This window comes from Phascolarctos cinereus, unplaced genomic scaffold, assembly GCF_003287225.1.
Source record: "Phascolarctos cinereus isolate Bilbo 61053 unplaced genomic scaffold, phaCin_HiC Scaffold_4;HRSCAF=312, whole genome shotgun sequence".
NCBI classification, from domain to species: domain Eukaryota; kingdom Metazoa; phylum Chordata; class Mammalia; order Diprotodontia; family Phascolarctidae; genus Phascolarctos; species Phascolarctos cinereus.
The window spans coordinates 332,621,070-332,644,225 of NW_027555847.1; the positions used below are offsets into that span (position 1 = coordinate 332,621,070).

At 37.6% G+C, this 23,156-nt stretch overlaps 1 protein-coding gene and 1 pseudogene across 4 annotated transcripts in view; both read left to right on the forward strand.

Moving 5' to 3' along the window:
- ELOVL7 (ELOVL fatty acid elongase 7) overlaps positions 1-23,156 on the forward strand; it is a 108,809-nt gene that overhangs the window by 68,972 nt on the left and 16,681 nt on the right. For 2 of the 4 annotated variants that reach the window (XM_021007261.2, XM_078153179.1), the window contains exons 2-4: positions 4,207-4,304; positions 12,336-12,526; positions 21,389-21,469. In XM_021007261.2, coding sequence (XP_020862920.1) covers positions 4,241-4,304; positions 12,336-12,526; positions 21,389-21,469 — 336 coding nt within the window. In that variant the 5' untranslated portion in view covers positions 4,207-4,240. The remainder of the gene's footprint in view (positions 1-4,206; positions 4,305-12,335; positions 12,527-21,388; positions 21,470-23,156) is intronic. The other 2 variants (XM_078153180.1, XM_078153181.1) reach the window with 1 other exon arrangement.
- LOC110222339 (mitochondrial import receptor subunit TOM20 homolog pseudogene) lies at positions 16,042-16,653 on the forward strand (annotated as a pseudogene).

Genomic DNA, 23,156 nt, shown 5'->3' on the forward strand with positions numbered 1-23,156 from the left:
TCAGGGATGGTGCTCTTTCCACCATGCCACCTCGCTGCCCCTCTTTCTTTACTTCTTATGGCACATTAGTATTCCATTACATTGATATACCATATTTTGTTCAGCTATTCCTCATTTGACAGGTACTCTAGTTTCCAGTTATTTGCTACAATAAGAAGGGTTGCTATAAATATCTTTGAACATATGGGTTCTTTTCTTCTTGCTTTATCTCTTTGGGGTATAGACTTAATGGGAAGTGGTTCCAAATTGCTTTCCCTAATGGTTGGACCAATTCATAGCCCCAATGGCGTATTCACATACATTGATGACACTTTTTAATCTTCCTTCTGGAAGTCCCATTTTTGTCACCATGAATGACTAGAAGTAGGTACTTGTCTTCAGTTCTGTTCAGTCTTGTGAGGTTTCTCTGTTTTGTCTTGGATACATACCCCTGGAAGACAATAAGTTACTGGGCCAACAAATAGGTCCTTAACCACCCCTAAGCAGAAAATCACCAACTACTATTTCTTTTCTCTTCTTTTGCCTTTTATTGAATGAGAACAACAACTGTTTTGTAATTTATTATTTTACTGAGTTTTCTGTGGGTTTTGAGGGGTTAAATTACTTGCCCAAGGTCACATTGCCCTTTTTACTTATTCTAGTGACTTTGGCTCCATCTGTGTGTACCTCATATGACAACTTTTTAGATTGGAGAATTGCTCTGCACAACAACTGAATGGAATTGTTACCCCTTATCTAATAATCCCTCTAGTGAGCTCCTAGTCTCATAATCCCAGGACACTAGAATATTTGGCAGAGACTTTTCATTCACTATCCCCTTAAGGATTAAAGGATTGTGTATTCACCAAGAATTGTCAGTTAATTTAACTAAAAATGAGATTACATTTAGTTTAGCTGAGACTGTAGAAAAAGCAAAAGTAAAGAATAGACCAAACAACCATTTAAAAAATTCAATTCAATTCACCAATCATTTACTTAGCATTTATCAGAAGCAAGGCATTATGCTAGGTATAGGGGAGATAAATAGAAAAGTGGGAGTCTTTACCCTTTAGAACTTTATCTTCAGCTGGGAAAAGTCAACATTTACACCAATAAATTGTTATGAAGTTTATACAACATAATTTTAGAGCGGGAGAAAGCACTTACAACTGGGGGATGTAAGAATAGGTCAGGAAAGACTTTGTATAGGAGATGGCATACAAGTGAATTGGATTTAAGTGAGGGAGGGCTGTGCAAAGTCACCAGCCTTACTTTCTCATCCAGAGCCATCTGGATCCAGTGACTAGATATATATCAGGATGACTGGAGTTGGCCCCAGATAACAGTGGGGAATCTTGGCCTTTTCAAGCTATCTTTAACAAGTTTCAGTTTGACTGAGGCAACCTGTATATTCATATGTATGTGTGTGTGCATGTGTTTGTGTACATAGATGTATGTGTGTACATGTGTGTATAATTATATGTATGTATGTATGTATAGAGTGATATATAAATGCTAGTTGTTGTTGTCATTGTTATTCCAAGAGTTGTGTGGTTTGATGCAATGGGAAACCTCGGCCTTTTTAAGCTAAGGTCTTTCTGAGTTCTCATTTTGACTGAGTCAATGCCCATTCAAAGATTAGAGCTCTTTAAGAATGAGCCAAGGGATGGCCTCTTTAATCCAAAAAATAAATAAATAAATAAACTGGGAAACGGGGGTGAGAAAGAAGTACATTCTAGCTGTGAAAGACAGACGGTACATTGTCATGGATGTGGGAGATGAAATATTTTGTATAGGGACCAGGAAGTAAGTCAGTATTATTTAGCCTGTGTGAGTTGAGTAGCATATAAAAATGCTTGGAACATTAGGTTGGAGTCAGATATTCCTCGGCCTGAAATGACAGCAGAGTTTATTTTATTCTAGATACAATAGAAAGCCACTGAAGATCTAAGAGGAGGGGAATGATATGGCTTAGACTTGTGCTTTATGAGGATTATTTTGGCATTTGTGTTGAGAATTGAACAGGGAAGGCACTGAAAGCAGGGAATGCAATTAGGAGGCTATTGATAGAGTTTAAGTAAGAGATAATGAAGGCTTGAGCTGAGTTGTTGGCTATGCGAGTAAAAAGTAGGGAATGGATGGGAAAGATGTTGTGATCATTGAATTGATGAGACCTGGCAAGCAGAATGAAGAGTTGGACTACATATTAAGAACTCCTGCTTATCTCTAAGATTTTTTTAAAAAGAATTTAAAAGGAACAGATGATTTAAAAAAAGACAATTTTTCAATCTTTCAAATCAGCTTTAAACTAGTCAATCATTGCTAAACCTACTCCCCCAACTCTACTGCAGTCATTCTGTGCTGCCCAACCTCCCTGTAACCATGAGAGAGAGGGCTCCAAGATGGTTCCTTTCCCCTCTACATTTGCGTGTATATGAGTGTGGTTTGTCCTTCATTCTCAAAGAGGACCATGGCATCAGGAAGATGATGCCATGACTAACAATTAAATTGAATTAAAGGGAGGGAGGACTGTGCAAAGTTACCAACCTCACCTTCTCCTCCAAAGCTATCTGGGTACAGTGGCCAGATACAGATCAGGATGACTAGAGATGGCCCTGGATGCAGTAGAAGACCTTGGCTTTTTTGAGCTCAGGTCTTTCCGAGTCCTCACTTTGACTACATTTGGAGTGTATAGAATCCCAAGGATACTGTGTACTGAGCTTATTAAATCTCCACATAAACCTGAATAACTGGAAGTGTGGTTATGCTCTGGATGGAAATAAGGATTTAAGGGTGGAGGCACATTTAGGGAGAGAGAGTGTGATTTCCACTTTAGATATGTTGAGTTTGAGATATGAGTAAAGATGCCCATTTGCAAGTTGCTGAGGCCAGACTGGAGTGAGGAAAGTGAGCTGAAGGCCAGGTGTATGGATCTGGGCATCATCAGCATGAAAGAATAACTGAACCCATGGGAATTGATGAGGTCACCGAGAGAGGTGTAGAGGAAGAGAAAAGGATCAGATAAAGCCTTGGAATACACCCATGCTTTAATGGGAGGTTCATTTGGATATTCCAGCAAGGAGTGTTCAAATAGCTGGGAGGAGAGCAATATCCCAAAATTGATGGAGAAGAAAATATTCAGGAGGTGGGAGGTGGTCAACAGTGCAAGAACCAGAAAAGGTTAAAAAAAAAAAGGATGAATGAGAACTGAGAAAAGAACATAGGATTTAATTATTTCTAGATCACTGGTAACCTTGGCAAGTACAGCTTTATTCACCATGGGTGTGGAAACCAGATTGCAAGAGGTTGAGAAATGGGAAGTAAATAAGTAGATGTTTTTTCCCTTGGGAATTTAGCTATGAAAGGCAGAAAAGATACAGGGCAATAGTTTGAGAGGATGATAGAGACCCCAAAGAAATATTTTTTTGAAATGAAATATCTCCCCCTTAATTGTTGTGAATCTGAAATTTCAAATTTCAAAGTAGTATTTATTTAAAGACCTTGCTGATTTCTAGTATGTTGTAAGATTTTTCTTTCACAATTCAAGGCTATTAAACATTTTGTCATGTTTAATTGTAATGTCTATGTACTATACAGGAAGGAGGGGCCTTGATTTTGAAACACAGGCCTCATTCATAAGACCAGGAGGCCACAACCTAGAATCATACTTGATTTACTGGATGGTGATACTGTTTTGAAGAAATTAAGTTCTCTAACCCTCATCTACCCTTCTATATCTTCAATCAGCAAGGAAATTCATATCTAAGCCCTTCCCTACTCCCCCACTTCACCTACTATCAGCGACTTCAGTAACTGCCTCCAGTTCCTGAGGTCTTGTCTTCATAAATCTTTTTTTTTTTCCCTTGGGATTTTACATCAAAGTAACCATGGCAGAGATAGGGTCAGTTGCTATTGTCCTATATAATTGTTGGAATAATTTCTTGAAATAATGTTTCTTTTACAGCTTTTCCATTTGCTATGTAAAATTGCAACCATCTTTATGGAGTAAGCCATGTCTCTGAAATAATGGAAAACTTGACTCATCTCAACTGCACTGGGTCCAATATAAATGTATTCTGCTAATGCATTAGCCCACAGTTAAAGCTTATTGCTGTGCCAGTTGTCCCTATTAAATTTTTAGCATTTTTGAATATTGCATTGCAAGAAGCTTAGGCTTATTTGCATTTGTGATCATAAGAGCTTTTTTGTTGTTTTCTTTTAATGAAGAACTCATCCTGAGATCCAGTGACTCCTGTGGGAAATGGTCATTAGTGATCTTACATCGAGGACTGTGCACCTTTATGATGAATGGATCAAAGATGCCGGTAAGTTGCTAAATTTCTTGTATATAGATCTCCCATTTTTTTTTTTTTAATAGGATGTTTAACAGTACTTTGTCACATCTAAATGAGTACTTTGTGGCCAAAGCTTTTTTTTTCAAGTTAAAAGAAATGATTAACTTTGTTGCCAGGAAAGAAAGCATGTAGAATTATAAAATTTGAATAAAACATTCAAGTTGGCAGAGGTTAAAATGATTTTCCCAAGGTCATATAGCTAGATACCAGGCCTGCCTCTCAGTCTAAAGCTTACATTTTAAACTAGGTTGGTTTTTTTTTTTTTTGGTGAGGCAATCAAGGTTAAGTGACTTGCCCAGGGTCACACAGCTAGTAATTGTCATGTGTCTGAGACCAGATTTGAACTCAGGTCCTTCTGACTTCAAGGCCAGAGCTTTATCCACTGTGCCACCTAGCTGCCCCCCAAAGCTAGGGTTTTTAAAAAAAATTCCCTCTCTACCACCACCACACAAAGACTTAATGAACTCAGTATACTGGGGATTATGTAGAGGGGAAAGGAACCACCTTGAAGCTCTCTCCCTCCTGGTGGAACAACACAGAATAGGTATAATAAGGTAGGGGGTAGAGGTCTGCCAATAATTGGTTCAAAGTTGGCTTGAAATATAGATTTGTCTTTTTTTTTTTAATCATCTCCTCTTTTTAAATTTTCACCTTTGAGATAAGCAGGAGTTCTTAACATGTAGTCTAAGAACCACCTCCAGGGGCGTAGGGAGGTTGTACATAGATTTAAGGGGGTTGGTGAACTTAGGTGGGGGAAAAATGTTACACCTTCATTTTCACTTAACCCCTAATTAAAACTTGGTATTGCCTTCAATGATTTAAAAAATTATTCTGAGAGAAGTAGTTCATAGGTTTCACCAGACTGTCAAAGCGCCCCCCACCACACGCACACAGACAACACACAGAGGTTAAGAACATCTGTTCTCAAGTTTGTCCCCTCTGTTTGCCTGAGGGCTCTGTAATCTTTCTGTTTAGTCCTTACTGGGTTTATTTGCTCCCCTCTGAGTACATGTCAAAGAAGAGAATCAGTTAAGAATACAATAATCTGGGCCCAAGATTGAGGGTCTGTAATCTTGACTTCTGTTCTTGACTTCTGCCCTAATTCTGAGCCCCCTCAGCCCTTGGGAAATTTGCTGATGGTAACAGTTTTTTGACCTGCAATGGAATGGACATCATGCTTATTAACTTCAGCTGGAAAACTCAGTGGCCTAGGAACTACAAAAAGCCAGAATTTGGCAGTAGGTCAGAAATCTGCAAATCCCCTAAAAGTTCAATAACAATGCACACATTTCAAAGCAAAGCTAATTAAAAGTAACATTTGTCAAGGGCACCTTTGATGGGCCTACATATAAATTGCCTGCTCTTAGTAGATAGAGGAAAACTAGTGCCAATTAGTGTAACATGGTCCCACTCTGGTCCCACTCTCTGGTCAAGTCTGTTGCATTTTATTTCTGCTCTTTCCACCAAAGTTTTTCCAGTGCTGGGGAGTCTCTTTTTTCTTGTCATTGGCTGGAACCACTAATGATTTTGTTCTCCCATTTTAGGAGCTGAGTGAATAGCACCCCAGTTCCATTTAACCACTTAATAATAGATTAGCTTGTACAAAGAAATGTTAACTTCAGAGATAGAGTAAGAATAAACATATCAACATTTCCCTCAATGTGTAGGGCTCCTTATACCACCACAGTCTTTAGGGAAGGGAGGGAAATTAGGCTCACAGCTTAGCTCAATTCCTACGTGGCATTAGTTCCTCCAAATTAAAGTTCAGAGCTCCACTAGGCTAACATAGAGCACGCTTGCTCTTTAAGGCTTCCCTCCTGGCTGGGCAGCTAGGTGGCACAGTGGATAGAGTGCTGGGCATAAAGTCAAGAAGACTCATCTCCCTGAATTCAAATGTGACCTCATCCACTAGCTGTGTAACCCTGGGCAAGTCACTTAACCCCATTTGCTTCAGTTTCCTCATGTATAAAATGAGCTGAAGAAGGAAATGGCAAACTACTTGCCAAGAAAATTCCAAATGGGGTCACGATGAGTCAGACTCAGTTGAAAAACAATTGAACAAAAGCTGGACTGCTTGAAACACCTCATCTGGATTGCTAACCTTCTGGACTCTAGTGACTTGAGCTCCCAAGTTAGAGACTCGACTTTCTGAACCTAGAAGTGAAAAGGATAGTCAGAAAAGGCTCAAACTCCCAGCCAATTTCTTGGGGCCACATGCCTAAGTAGGTGGAGGGGGGAGATGGCTCTTAGACCCTCCCCTCTTACTGCATGTGTCACCTGATGTGAGTGAAAAGGTCCTTCCTCCTCCAGTGCAAATGCAGAAAAGATCCAGAGTGCACTCAGTCAGGCAATTTTAAAGACATGGCATTTCTAGCTACATATATAGTGGAAAAAGGCTGCTCTCAAACACATGGTAAACCCACAGAGCGTCCACACCTGCACCAGTTCTATCTCCTGGAATCAGATACCCGGTGTCTTCTATGTGGGTGAAGCCATCTTCAATGCCCATTACAAATGTAACAGATGAGTAAAAAGAAAGTATTAGCCTACTCACCAAGGAGCTAGAGAGAACTATGCATTAAATAAATAGAGAAATGAGAATTTTGTTAATATTTTAAAAATCCATTCTTTGTATTTTTTATTCAGTGAGTTCTTTGAACTCACCCAAAGAGGCAACATGGCATCAGGGGTAGAGAAATGGGGTCAGGAGTTTGAGGATCTGGGTTCAAGTTCCAGGTATGAACTATGGGATCCTGAGCAAGTCCCTTAAGCTGTCAGGGCCTCAGACGACTCTCTTGAGCTGTAAGAGGTAGGGCAGGTGTTGAACTGCTTTGGTTGAGGGAGCTTCTTCATTTGGAGCTCTCCCACACCCCCAAAATCAACTCATCTGATCCTCAAAGTATGTATAATACAATATATTAGACAGAAGATGAAGGAGACGATTGCTTTTTTCTTTTAATGGTTTTAAACACTAAGTAGAAACCAAATGCCTCTGAACTTCTCTTTTTGTTTGTATCTTTTTTCTTTCTTTCTTTCTTTCTTTCTTTCTTTCTTTCTTTCTTTCTTTCTTTCTTTCTTTCTTTCTTTCTTTTCTCTCTCTCTCTTTCTTTCTTTCTCTTTCTTTCTTTTTTCTTTTCTCTTTCTTTCTTTCTTTCTTTTCTCTTTCTTTTTTCTTTTCTCTTTCTTTCTTTCTTTCTTTCTTTCTTTCTTTCTTTCTTTCTTTCTTTCTTTTCTCTCTCTCTTTCTTTCTTTTCTCTTTCTTTCTTTCTTTTCTCTCTCTTCTCTTTCTTTTTCTTTCTTTCTTTCTTTCTTTTCTTTCTTTCTTTCTTTCTTTCTTTCTTTCTTTCTTTCTTTCTTTCTTTCTTTCTTTCTTTCTTTCTTCCTTCCTTCCTTCCAGATAATCAGGGTTATATTCACAAAGCTAGTAAGTATCTGAGGTCACATTTGATCTCAAGTGCTCTTAACTTCAGGGCCAGTGCTCCATCCACTGCACCACTTAGGTGCCCCCCTCCCCTGCCTCTGAACTTCTTAACTGGTACTTCATCTTCTCTGTTCCTTGACTTGAGTGTCAGTCAAAAGAATTGGATTTGGAGATAGAATTTGGAACTCAAACCTTAAAAAAAAGTTTAAAAAAATTATTTAAACATGTAATTTGGGAAAAAATAAAATAAACATTTTTTAAAAGTGTCTTATTTTAACATACATTGTTTAGTTAAGGAACATGTCCATTGTATAAAAAAGTCTTCTTTCCAGATTATTTTGAAGTTTTGATTGAATATAGGATAATAATTTCATTCTGGATGTGCTCACCATGAGGGACAGAGAAAAGATGTGGCTTTTTTTCTGGCCCTTCTTCTTCTCCATCCCACAATATGGAATCTTAACTGGTTTCCATGAATGTACATTGGTAGTATTCTTTTCTTAAGACAGGAGTGACATGCCTGCAGTAAGATCACAGACTCTCAGGCCAAGAGCTAGAAGGAATCTTCAAGGCCTTCTATTGAGTCCAACCCTTTATTTTGCCAAGGAAGAAAATGAAGCCTGAGTGGTCAAGTGACCTGCCCAAGGTCACAGGGAGAGTAAAGTGGCCAATACTGGATTCAAATTCAGGTCATTTGACTCCAAATTCAATTCTTTTAGCTGTTTTCTTCATAATGTGACTAATATGGAAATATGTTTTGCATGATTGCACATGTAGGACCTATATCAAATTGCTCACTGTCTTTGGGAGGGAGGTGGGGCAGGAGGGAAGGAGAGTTTGAAACTATAAATTTTTTTAAAAGTTAGAATTATTTTTATGTGCAGTTGGGAAAATATAAAGTATCATTAAGGGAAAAAACCTACATTATGCTTTATAGGCAATTAGATTTGATCTAGAAGGGACCCTTTGAATCATCTAATTCAATTTTATAAGTCAGGAAACTGAGGCACACAGGTCTTGTGTGGTTTTGCACAGGTCTTCTGGATTCCTTTTGTTAGAGATAGTAACTCATCACCTTAATTCTGTGACATTGCTATCATTCTCTAGGGAACAAGTTATCTCAAGATCAACTATTGAGCTCCTCCTCAGTCTCTTCCAACTTTGTCCAGACCAACTTTTATGATGTATTCTAGCTTTCTTAGTCACTCCCAGTTCTGTATAATTGTGACCATTTTTGAGAGAGAATTTATGTAAAGTGCTCTGTAAGCCTTATAAGGCCATGCCAAGGTAAGAGATTGTGTTTATTCCTAAGTCTCCCTTTGGAGTGCTGTTGCTCAAAGGTGTTGATTTATGAATAAGTTGCTCAGCTTCTGTTGGCTATATTAATTAATACGGCAATGATAGTTTCGCAAGATAGTCCTTTTCTTTTAGAAGTGAGGGGAAGGGGCAGCTAGGTGGTGCAATGGATAGCATACTGGCTGTGGATGCAGGAGGATCTGAGTTCAAATCTGGCCTCAGACACATAATACTAGATGTGCGATCCTGTGGGAGTCACTTAACTCCACTGCTTAGCCAAAAAAAAAAACCAACAACAAACCAAACCTATAAAAGTGAAGTGAAACTTCTAGAAGTAGTGGAAGATTTACTAGGCTAACTGATGTCAAATTTCTCCTTAATTAAAATTATAATATATGTTATGGAAAAATAAATTTGGAAAAAAGTATCATTGAGGAGTTACTACTGCTCACCCTATAGTATGGGCATAACTTGGAGATATTGAAGGTTTGATTCTAGACCACTTCAAAAAAGGGAACATTGCAATAAAGCCAGTCACATAAATTTTTTGGTTTCCCAGGGCATATAAAAATTATGTTTACACTGTACTGTAGTCTTTAAGTGTGCAGTTGTATTATGTCTAAAAAAACCGCAATGTGTATTTCTTAATTAAGAAATACTTTGTTGGGGCATCTAGGATAGGGCTCTGGCCTTTGAATCAGGAGGGCCTGAGTTCAAATCTGACCTCATACACTTGATGCTAACTAGCTGTGTGATCCTGGGCAAGTCACTTAACCCCCATTGCCTCACCAAAGAGCAAAAAAAAGCAAAACAAAACAAAACAACTTTATTGCTAAAAAATGCTAACCATCATCTGAACCCTTGGTAAGTCATAGTCTTTTTCCTGGTGAAGGGTCTTGCCTCAATGCTAATGGCTGCTGATTGATCAGGGTGGTGAAGGTTGGGGAGGCTGTGGCAATTTCTTAAAATAATACAATAAAAAAATTTGCTGCATCAATTGACTCTTCATTTCATTTGAACACTTACAGGCCAATGTAGGGTTGTTAATTGACCTAATTTCAATATTGTTGTGTCTCAGTGAATGGGGAAGGCCTGAGGGGAGAGAGAGAGAGAGAGAGAGAGAGAGAGAGAGAGAGAGAGAGAGAGAGAGAGAGAGAGAGAGAGAGAGAGAGATGGGGGACAGCTGGTAGGTAGAGCATCAGAACATACCCAACATTTATTAAATTTGCTCTTACATGGATGTGGTTCATGGCTCCCGGAAACAATTACAATAGTAACATCAAAGATCACTGATCACAGTTCAGCATAACAGATATAATGATAATAAACAAGTTTTAAATATTTTGAGAATTACTGAAATGTGACACAGAGACATAACATGAACACATGCTGTTGGGAAAATGGTGCTAACAGACTTGCTCAATGCAGGGTTGCCACAAACCTTCAAATTGTAAAAAAACAAAAAAACAAAAACCAAAAAAAAAAAAAACCCCAAGACCCAAGACATACAATGTGCAGTAAAGCAAAGCACAATAAAATAAGGTATGCCTGTAAACTCTTCACAAAAATGCTGGAAAAGAAATGAAATAAATAACTTATAAAGATTAATATACACAGTTAATGGGTAAAATAAGAATTAGGGATGATTTCAACTTTGGCCATCCTGCCTTTTAACCAAAACTACTAATACATTTTTAAAAAGACATTTTAAAAAAAATTTTTGTCACCTCATATTCTGTCTACTATTAATAGATTTTTTTGGTAGAGGTGACAATGAGTGGCAAAATAGCCAAAAGGAAGAGAAGAGATCATGAGCATAAAGTAATTCATGGTCCCAACCAACTCTGTTTGCACAATTCTAGACACTAAAATTTAAGAGGCACATTTAGAACTTGGTAGACCAAGATGGTGAAGAGGTTTAGAAACAAGGTCATCAGAGGAATGGTTGTAGAAACAGAATTTTTAGTGGAGTGAAAAGGAGACTAATAATATATGAAAAGTAATATAAAGTGAATGAAAAAGACATAGCTGTCAAATAAATAAGAGTAATTAGATTTATTATATAGCCTTCCATTGGATAAACCAAGGACAGAAGATGTGGATTCAACTCAACATAAGAGATCTTTTTAACAAAGAGCAGGCTCCCTTTGGTGTGATATTGAAGAAAAAAAATTAGTTGGACATTTAAAAAAATCATTTTCTACCTTGATCAAACATTTTTCAGCTTCAAATTTACTGGTGTCTAATTTAAAGGTGGCAGAGCTATGGTTTCATCAGTGTGAGGACCTCCCTGGACAAGTCACAACCTTTCTAGTTTCCTTTCTGTGTGAGGACAGTGTGGCACAGTGGAAAGAATGCTGCATTTATCATCAGAGGACCTTGTCTGATTCCTAATTTTTTTGTTTACTTCCTGTGTGGCAAGGCAAGTCACTTAACCTCTATGGGCTCAGTTTTCTCACCTGTAAAATGAAGGTATTTGGACTAAATGATACCCAAAGTCCCTTCTAAGAAGGTATCAAGATCCCATCACTGAAGAGATTTGAGCCAAAAGCTAAATAATCACCTTGAAAGGTAAGGTTGTACAAAGAATTCCTCTGCTAAGTAGGAGAATGGACAAGAAGGTGCCTTTCTTTCATCGACGAAGTAATTGGGGTTAAGTGACTTGTCCAGGGCCACATAGGTAGTAAGTGTCAAATGTTTGAAGTCAGATTTGAATTCAGGTCCTCCTGACTCCAGGGCTGATGCTTTATCTACTGCACCACCTAGCTGCTCTGAGAAGGTACCTTTCAACTCTGATAGTGATACTATGAAGAATGCATTGGCCTTGAAGAATTAAGGCTTAACCAAATTTGGAATAGTGATCATATTTTTTTCAAACCTCATTGGAAGGTGAAAGCAGAGCTTTCACTATGCATTTTTTTTTCATGCTGCATATGTCAGTATGTCAGGGTCCTATGACATCATCCACGTGGGAATTTCCTTCTCTGATCACAAGCCGTGTAAAGTTAATCATCTTAGACAAATGATGGGGTGAGAGGAATTAAAAGAATTTCCCATGGTCACACAGTTAATAACAGTGGAAGCTGAATCCAGTTCTCTGACTTCAGTCCTTATTACCCAGTCCACAGTACCATGCTGCTGTGGAATGATTCTACTGTGATATTACCATGATGTTACATTATCCAATTTAGACACCCCATTCTAACCACTTGAAAAATATATCATCCCCATTAGTTGTCCCTTGGCACAGCAAACATTCATTGACATTCTTGTTTTTCTTCTAGATCCCAGAGTGGGGGATTGGCCACTCATGTCCTCTCCTCTGCCACAAGCCCTTATCCTTGGACTCTATATCTACTTTGTCACTTCCCTGGGGCCAAAGATCATGGAAAACCGCAAGCCCTTTGACCTCAAGAGATTGATGATTACATATAATTTTTTAATAGTGCTCTTTTCTTTATATATGTGTTATGAGGTAAGTATTTTTAGTCTTTTGTTTTGTTTTTGGCTAGGCAATGGGGTTAAGTGACTTGCCCAGGGTCACACAGCTAGTAAGTGTCAAGTGTCTGAGGTCGGATTCGAACTCAGGTCTTCCTGACTCCAGAGCCAGTGCTCCATCCACTGTGCCACCTAGCTGCCACCTGTTTTTAGTCTTTGTAATGGATTTTGTTATTGTTAGAGAATAATATAAGCATGCTTCACACGCTGTCGCTTTAGTGATTGTTATGATGATGAGGAAAAATGCAGGGATAGATTTTTAGTGACTGAGTTAGCCTGAAAAGGCCTTGCCAGATGTTTCCCTAAAAATCCCCATGAATTGTCTTGAAGACAGTGAATCATTTGGAACAATCTCAGGGCAATTCAGCCCAGAGGCAAAGCGAAAGACTTGTTAATTTATCAATACTGTGTGATTCTTTAATAGCTTTAGAGTAAACAACTACAAGTGAAATTTTAGCTTTAAAATATGGGAACTAATTTTTTTATGAAATATTAAAAATGTTTCACAGAAATATCATGATTAATCAGAATATTCTGGAAGTGGATTGGAGGAGGGGGATCACTGAAGATCAAGTAGAAATTCCTTTATTTTGACATTGAAAACAAAGCTTTCTAATGAGTTACATTTTTCCTTGTCATTTTCATATCCAAAGTGCTTTTTGATGAATTAGATCCTCTTGTAGTTACCACATCCTAGTATTGGTATTTGAAATATTCGTAAAATGCTTTGAAAATCTTAAATCACGATGTAAATGCTAGTTATTATTATTATCATTATTATTATTGCAGCATCCTGTTGCTTCTTGTCAGAGAAGGGCACTGGCATATTCTATTCTAATGATATTGAGTGTATATTTATTGAATTAGGGCCCAGAACTCTGGTGTTTGTCATTTTTGTTTACAGTTAATGTTGCTTTTCTGTTTTATGTGCCTGGATTCAGGGCCTGCATCTTAGAAGACATGTTTAATGTTAAACTTGGGTCAGGAATGAACTGGAGACGTTCTCCAACGTCAGCTAAAGACCAGTTGGACTTTTCTACCCAACTCTAGCCTGAATGTTGCTGTGTCTCAAAGTTTTTTGATCTGCCTTTAAGAGGACAAGTGGGTCCTATGATGTTCAGTCAGTTGTTTTTTCATTCATGTCCAATTCTTTGTGACTCCAGTTGGAGTTTTCTTGGCAAAGATACTGGAGTGGTCTGACATTTCCCTCCCCAGCTCATTTTACAGGCAAAAAACCGAGGCAAATTAAGTTAAATGACTTGCCTAGGGTCACATAACTAGTAAGTGTCTCAGGCCAGATTTGAGCTCAGGAAGATGAGTCTTCCTGATTCCCAGCCCACTGCACCACCTAGAGGCCCATGAGTAGCAACACATAAACAATATAAATATTCTTTGAAAACTTTAAAAGACTATGTAAGTATATGGTAGTGTTGCATACTGTGAGTAGGCTGTGGTGTGTTTTAAATTAATCTGTGTTTCAAGAACTAATTTTTAAAGCTTTGGTCCTTAAAAATCTACTCTAGTCCTGTGAAGCTAAAAGCAGTTTTTGTGGTTCTCAGTTATGAGAAATGTTTTATTAAAATAGTGATTATGTAGTATTTCAGTAATGAAAAAAAATTGTGCTATAGTGAATTTCCAAAATGTTTAGTTGTAATGGAATTCTGCTAAAATGAATACACCCAGATGGCAAGTTTTGAAAATAAAACACAATGATTATGCATCATCTGTGTAGTAAATAAATGCTTATTAATTTAAACTGGAAATGAATTAGTAGACTAATTGCTACTGGACATAGAAAAAAAAAAACAATTCTGTTCTCTTTTCATTTCTAATGCTTGCAACACTAAAACAGCCTGGTAGGATGGAAAGAAAAGTGAATTGAAATCAGAGAACTTGGATGTGTAAATGTGTATTCTGACCGTGCCTCTTATTGCATATGTGATCTTGGGCAAGTCATTTGACTTCATCAGCCTCAGTTCTGTAATCTGCAAAATGGTGGTATTGGTCAAGATGACCACTAAGATAGCTTTCAGCTCCAGATCTGTAACTGACAAGTTTCTTCTTTATAGTGGGTGATATCTGAGGAGAGAATTTCTTACACAGGTACATGGACAGGGACCAGAGAAAGCTCTTGGGACAGGTTCATTTGTTGTGATAGCAGCAGGCGGTTTGTAAGAGGCTGGGACATGGAAGTAGGTAGGTTATGCCATTCTTCTGTATAACGATACTTGTAATGGCAGCTAGCTGGTGCAGTGGATGGAGCCTGGGCCTGAAGTCAGGAATACCTGAGTTCAGATCCAAACTCATACTTAACATAGTAAGTAACAGATTAGCTGTTTTACTATAGGTAAATCACTTAACTCCTGTTTGCTTCACTTTTCTCATCTATAAAATGGGGTTAATGATACCTCCCACCCAGGATTGTTTGTGAGAATCAAATGAGATAGTCCTTATGAAGCATTTCACATGGTGCTTGGCACATAGTAAATACCATAGAAATGTTAGCTATTATTATTAATATTAATGTTAATATTTTACCCATATAGGAAAATGGTTGAATTTGTCAATGGCACCTCAGGAGAAATTGTGACAATCTCTTATCTTCATTACTTATCTTCACTTTCTTCCAGAGATTAAGTGGGGTTTAACCCAGTCATTTGGACTATTCCTCTTCATCCTTCTACTTGCCTCCCCGAGGTTATACCAGCAGTTCTTACTTCTCTTTATGGAATGTGGACAGATGAGCAAGAAACATCAATGATAGCCAAATAGGTAGCTGAATGGTGCTGAGTTAGGGGAGGGATAGTAAGAATATGAGCCTTTATACGGTATCTGGGCAGCTGAAATGTCTGGGTGTGTTAGGGAGTGATTTTCTTGTATATATTCTCCAGGTTTTAAGGTTCTGGTGCAGAACCAAATTTACATTAGTTGATTTTGTTTACTTGCTGTCATGCTGTCTACTAAAAAGTTTGAAACATTCTTGGATTTAATTTAGCCAGGCCCTTTCCCTTGGGCAAGTTAAGTGATTTGCCCAAGACAGTATATGTAATAAGAGGCTTAGTAAGAATATTCATTCAAGTCCTCTGATTTCAATCCAGTTTTCTTTCCACTCTACTGGGCTGGTTCAGTGTTGCAAGCCATTAGAAACAAGAAGAGAACACAATGCCCTTTCCTATTAGCCTGCCTTCTATCCAATTAGCTAAATGATTGAGTTACTCATACACCAGCTTTTTTTCAGAATGAAATGGGTGTTCCTTTTGGCTTGGATGATATGTTGTTTTCTATCCTTGGCAAATAGCTATTTTGAAAGACTCATGTAGGTGTGAAATGAATATATACATACATTACTGTGGCATTCTTAACTAATCAAAAATTAGAGATAAGAAAATGATGAAAGGCAATGAAACCCACCTCAGGTAAAAAGTTGATACCTTTAACAGCTGAAGGATACCTTGCTGGTTATACAGTACATCAGAGAATTTATTACACAAAGTACAGTGTCATTAAGTGTTCAGGATAAATAACCTCATCAAAAATGTGGTAAAGCTACTCTCCTAACTTGGGGGTCAGGAGGGGATGGCACCACTGCTGCTACTTCCATCGCAAGCAGCAGCTGGAAACGTGGTGGGCCAGAGTGGCATGATTGCCACTGGCGTGTGCGGGTCCCTCTTCATCAGCTACTGTATTTATTTTGACCACAAGAGACGGAGTGACCCCAACTTCAAGAACAGGCTCCGAGGGTGAAGAAAGAAACCGAAGCTTGCTAAAGAGAGAGCTGGGCTTTCCAAGTTACCTAACCTTAAAGATGCAGAAGCTGTTCAGCAGTTCTTTCTTGAAGAAAACAGCTCGGTGAGGAATTACTGGCCCAAGGTGGATATGAAAAGGGTGTTGACCACTTGACAAATGCCACTGCTGTCTGTGGGCAGCCACTGCAGTTGCTGCAAGTTTTACAGCAGACTCTTCCATCACCAGTGTTCCAGATGCTTCTGACTAAGCTGCCAACAATTAGCCAGAGAACTGTGAGTGTACAGAGCTTGGCCAAAGATGATGTGGAATGAGAAACACGTTAACATAATAAAATCTTAATAAAAAGATTTAAATAAGTCTTAGCCCAGAAGATGAGCAGCAATGGGGGGAAAGGTAAAACATGCTAATTATGGACTATATATTACACTGAAATCTACCAAAGTGGATTCTAACTTTGTGTAGGTGGGTTTGCTTGGATTTTATTTATTTATATTAGTGAGAAGTGTATTTTGATAAAAAAAATTTCATTTTATAAATACACTGAATTATCTAAATATTACTCATTTCATTTGTTACAAAATGCAGTTGTAAGATACATATGACATGACATTACTACATGTTAAAAAATACACAGTGCTCATTTTTGAAAAATAAAAATTAAGGCAATAAAAAGAATTCTGCACTCCATGTTAGCTAAAGGGTGGATTTGGTTTATCTTAGTAAATTTTGTAGTATAGTAGAAAAAAAATGTGGTGAAGAAATACTATTGTTGACCCAGGGTCAAATAGGGAATGAGATAAAGGAAAGAAACATTTACTCTAAGAGCCTGGCTTAGGATATTATGCCCTCCATATTCTGTGTCTATTCAAAAATCTCTTTAAGAGAACTAGTTACTCAGCACACATTAGTGGCCAAGAAAGAGCCCAGGTTAGAATGTAAAAGTCGAAAATTTCATGTACTCTCTCATATTCAATATAGTGTTTATTTTCTGTAGAATAAGATAATTATAGGCTCAGAACTTTTTGGCCACAGCAACTCATGAAAACAATTTAGTAAGGTCAAAATCAGAGGTCCTTAAAGTATGAATTGATGAAAGGTATTTGTTAAATACATATGATATACCAGGTACCATGCTAGGTGCTAGAAATACAAATAAGAAAGTGATAGTCTTTGCCCTTGAGGAGTTTATATTCTAATATGGAAGACAACACAGGTAGAGGAATGGTGTCCAGGGAAGAAAGTTTTTTGGGGAATTCTCTAGAAAGATAGCTGAGTCAGTTAGTTAGTAAACATTTATAAAATTCCTACTACATGTCAGGCATTATACTAAGCACTGAGGATACAAAGAAAGGTAAAAGAGAGTCCTTTTGCTTTTGAGAAGCTCATGATCTAGTGGGGGACACAACATGCAAGCAACTACGTACAAAGAAGCTATATACAGGATAAATTGGAAATCATTAAGGCAGTAGAATTTAAAGGAGTTGGGGAAGATGTCTAGTAGAAGGTAGGGTTTTAACTTGGCCTTAAAAGAATCCAGGAGGTGGAGGTAAGGAGGGAGAGGATTCTAGGCATGGAGGACAGCCAGAGAAAATGTATGGAATCTGGAGATGGAGTATCTTGTTCGAAGAACATTAAAGGGGTCAGTGTCACGGCAGTGTAAGGTATAAGGAGGTGAGTAAAATAGAGAAATGCTGGGAAGATAGGAAGGGGCCAGGTTTGAAGGGCTTTAAAAGCCAAACAGAAGATTTTATATTTCAGAGATGATAGGGAGCCACTGGAGTTTATTGCATGAGGGGCAGGGGTGATATGGTCACACTTGTGCTTTAGAAAGATCACAAATAACTAGCAGGCAATAGATTGGATATGAGTGTGTGTGTGTGTGTGTGTGTGTGTGTGTGTGTGTGTGTGTAAGACTCAAGATTCAAGCATAACACATAGGGTGTGAGCCTGGATGACTGGGAGGATGCTGCTGCCCTCAAGAGTAATAGGGAAGTTTGGAAGAAGAGGGTTTTTTTGGAAAAGATAATTTGTTCACCTTTGAATATATTGAGCTTAAGATGTTTACATGACATCCAATTCAAGATGTTTAATAGGCAGTTGGAGATCCAAGACTGAGGTCAGTAAAAAATTTAGGGCTAAATAGGTAGATTTGAGAATCATTAGCATGGAGACAAGATCAGATGTGAAATATGATAGAGGAAGAAGAGAAGAAGCAGCAGCATAGAGGCCTTTCCTGAGGTTAACAATGTGATCTGGCTGAAGATCCAGCAAAGGAGATTGAAGAGTGGTCAGATAGGTAGGAGGAGAACCAGGAGAGAGAAGTGCCATAGAAACTTAGAGAGAAGAAAATATAAAGAAGAAAAGAGTGTTTGACAGTGTCAAAGCCTCCAGAGAGTTCAAGAAGAATGAGGATTGAGAAAAGATAAAACAATTTGACCATTAAGAGATCCTTAGTAACTTCAGAGAGAGCTGTTTTGGTTGAATGATAAGATTGAAAGCCAGACTGTAGGTAGAGCATTGAGAGTGAGAGGAGATGAAGTGGAGACACCTGTTGTAGATAGTCTTTTCAAGGAGGTTAGCCATAAAATGCAGGACTAAAATGGGATTTTTTATATAGTTAGTGGGGATAGATAGATCAAGTAAGGTTTTTTTTGAGGATGGGGGAGATGTGATCATATTTATAGGCATTAGGGAATGAAGATAAGAGAGAGTGGGGAAGAGAGAGGAGGCAATCCTTTTAAGGCATACTGTAATGCTATCCTCTGGGCATGTAGAGGGGTAATATAGGTCCTACCTGCCTGATGGCAGGGTAGATGAGATGTGAAGCAGGGTCTGGAGCCAAATAGATATAGCAGTTTAGATGTGTGCTCATGATCATTCCAAAGCTGAATGGATTACCTTCCCCTGGAAGGGAGTCATGGTATTTGGAGGGTTACTCCATAGCCCAGAGGATCTCTGTTCCAGTAGGGAGAAAGAGGGTCCAGCTGCAGAGCAGATGGCAAGATACCTTGTAATGAGAAGAATCTGACAGATTAATTATTTATTGATAATTATTAATTAATTAATCATTACAGTTTAGAACTCAAGAGTACACAGCAAAACTTTAACCATGAGATGGACTATATCTTTGTGTAAAGGAAAGCACTAACAAAAAAGTTCCCAAGAATTAGCATATTTATCTTTTCCCTAGAGGAATCAGTCATGTCTCTTTCTATATGTCTCAGTCCTGTGGGGCATTCTGAAATTTTCCTAGCTAGCTTAGATAAAGGAGTCCCACCCTGACAATGTATTTATACATGTGTTTTCATTGAGGCAATGAAGCAGTATGTACCCTGTCTCAGACACATACTAAATGTGACAATGAGAAAATAATCACAACCTCTCAATGCTCTGAAGCAACTCTCTAAGAATCTAAATTACAGATAAATTGTCAATCCACATGAATAGAAGGAGTTCTACATTGTTCTCTCTGCAATTGAAATCACATGTATGTCTCCCTTCCTGCAGTCTTTGTGCATGGATACATTATATGTTTGTATCTATGGAACTATGCTTTCTTTATAATCATTCTATTCTATTAATTACATGTCTAAGAATGTGTCATGTCTAGGTAAATAAAGCGATTAAATAGTGAGTGCGTGCCTGTTAGGTATATTGACTATGTTGGTTGCTTTCACTTAACTGTTTTTCTTTGTTATGAAAGAAGGTTCTTCTGCTGCTAGTGGGGTAGGTTGGGGCAGGAGAGTCTATTTGAAAATAACTATGTTGTAAAAACAAAAGGTACCACTAAAATGAATTTTAAAAAACAAGTGTATGAGCCAAGTCAGGTGCTGGTATTTTTTTAAGATGAATTTTTAACGGCCCAGCTTTCGTGATATTTCATACTCTACTTTTTTCTTCCTGAAATATCTCTATATGGCCTTGAAAAATCATATTTTCAAGTTAAAAATGACATAGTTACATTTTTAACTTTATAGACCATTTGCAAAAGTTTAAGTAGGTACCACCACATGATGAAATAGGCACCACCACATGATGAAATAAGTTTTTAATTTAAAAAATTTTGCTTTAGGTTTATCAAATTATAAAAGTTAAGGCTGAGGTACACTGGAAGACAATGACATCACTGCAATGCTCAGTGAAAAGTTCTAAGAAAGATGAAATGTGGGATGTGGGCAATTGTGCAAATAGACTATTGTCAACCACTTAGAATGTCTGTTAAAACTAATTAAAGTAATTAAAATAAATAGGACCCTTGGCTATTCACTTTAAAATACTGTTTTAATAGTAAACTTGCCCACAATCAGACTTGGAAGAATGTTGTCACAGTATTTGGATTCAATTTCAAGCTATCATCTTCAACAAACAGTTCATTCTTTTCTTTACTGGCCTAAAGCCATTTTGTGGGTGTGTTGGAATTAAAGTCTACCAGATTGCAAAGTTGTTACTGACTTATTAACATGAAAATTTTCTTTTTTTGATGACTTTTCATCCAAAGCCATAGAGAAGAAGATCTAGTTTCCCTTATCTTTTTTTTTAATGTTACTTTGCCCATTTCCTTGAATTTTCATTTAAGAAAAAATAGTGTCATTGTGATCTATGACTGGAAGTTGAACCCTGAGGAAAAGGCAAATAAAAACCCAGTTATTATGTTGTCCTAGAAATTACCTTAAGGTAATGTTTTGACTTGATTATTTGCTAATTTCAGAAGTCAAAATATTGATTATTGTTAGATATAAGAGAAAATTTCATCATCTGGCAATCATCTACATAACATGCAGTTTAGATAAACTTTGCCTCACTTTTCTTCTCCCTCTCCTTTCAGTGGGGTACACTATGTTGGGATAACTGTCCAAAGAAAGTTGTTTTATTCAGAACAATATTTACATGAACAACAAAGTGAATTTCAATGTGATTTGTAGTTGGTCACCATTTTAGTTAACCTTTTTCTTTTACTGCTGAGATTTCTCATTTAGGTACTCTTATGAGAAATGTATGGAGAAAATCCAGTTGAAATCCTTAGGTGCGCCTGCTAAGTAAATATTGCCTTAATTTTTTTTTCTGTTTTTTTTTTCTCTCTCTTTACTTGTAGTTCATAATGTCTGGCTGGGGTGTAGGCTATTCATACCGGTGTGATATTGTTGACTATTCCAGATCTCCTATAGCTCTAAGGGTAAGTTGTTGTTTAGTAATTTTTCAGTTGTGTCCAACTCTTCATGACTCTGTTTGGGGTGTTCTTGGCACAGATACTGGAGTGGTTTGACATTTCCATCTCCAGGTCATTTTCCAGATGAGAAAACTGAGGCAAACAGGGCTAAATGACTTGCCCAGAGTCACACAGCTAGTAAGTGTCTGAGGCTAGATTTGAGCTCAGGAAAAAGAGTCTTTTTGACTCCTGGACTGACACTTTATCCATTGCACCACCTAACTTCTCTCAAGGGTAACTAGTAACTATTACAGCTGGACAAATTAGGAGGATGTTTTTAAAGCTGATTTTTGAGTCACATTTAATCTGCTCTAGATTCAAAATCAGTAGCAAGGAGGAGCCAAGATGGTGGAGAAAAGGCAGGGACTCACCTGAACTCTCCAAAATTACCTTCCAAATACATTTAAAATAATGCCTCAAAACAAATTCTGGAGCTGCAGAACCCAAAAAAGGATGGGGATAAAACAATTTTCCAGCCTAAGAACCAGATATGGAAATTGAAAGAATCACTGATCATCTCCCAAAAAAGATCCCCAAATGAAAATTCCCAGGAATATTGTAGCCAAATTTCAGAGCTTCCAAGTCAAGGAGAAAATTTTGCAAGCAGCCAGAAAGAAACAATTCAAATATCATGGAGCCCCATTCAGGATATCACAAAATTTAGCAGTTAATATATTAAAGGATTGGAAGGCTTGGAATATGATATTCTGGAAGGCAAAGGAGCTAGGATTACAACCAAGAATTACCTGCTCAGCAAAACTGAGTATAATCCTTCATGGGGGAAAAATAGATATTCAATGAAATAGAGAACTTGCAAGCATTTCTGATAAAAAAGACCAGAGCTGAATAAAAATTTGACTTTCAAGTACAACACTCCAGAGAAGCATAAAAAGATAAACAGAAAAGAGAAATCATAAGGGTTTCAATAAAGCTAAACAGTCTACTTTCCTGCATAGGAAAACAATACTTGTAACTCCTAAAAATTTTAGGGCAGTTAAGAGTATACATAGAGGGTACAGATGTGAGTTGAATATGATAGGATGGTTTATGTAAAAAAATAAAATTAAGAGGTAAGAAAGTGAAATGCATTGGGAGAAAGGAAAAGGGAACCATAGAATAGGATGAATTATCTTACATAATAGAAGCATGAAAGAACTTTTACAGTGGAAGCAAAGATGGGAAAGGTGGTGGGGAGTGAGTGAGTGAACCTTACTCTCATTAGAATTGGCTCAAAGAGGTAATGATATACATACTCAGTTGGATATAGAAACCTATCTTATCCTACAGGAAAGTAGTAGGGGAAAAGAATAAGAAAGGGAATGGTAATAGAATGGAGGGTGTATTGAGGTAGGTAAAATATGGAAGCAAAACGCTTTTGAGGTTTGGACATGGTGTAACGAGAGAGAGAGAGAGAGAAGGATAAATAGGGGGGAAATAGAATGAAGGCAAATACACAGTAATTACAACTGAAAAAAATTTACAGGAAGTTTCTCTGATAAAGATTTCATTTCTCAAATACATAGAGAACTGAGTCAAATTTATAAAAAAAACAAGAGCAGTTCCTCATCAAAGCTATCTATAACCATATTAAAATACTGTAAATCACCATAGATTAAAGAAATGCAAATTAAAACAACACTGAGCTACCACATCA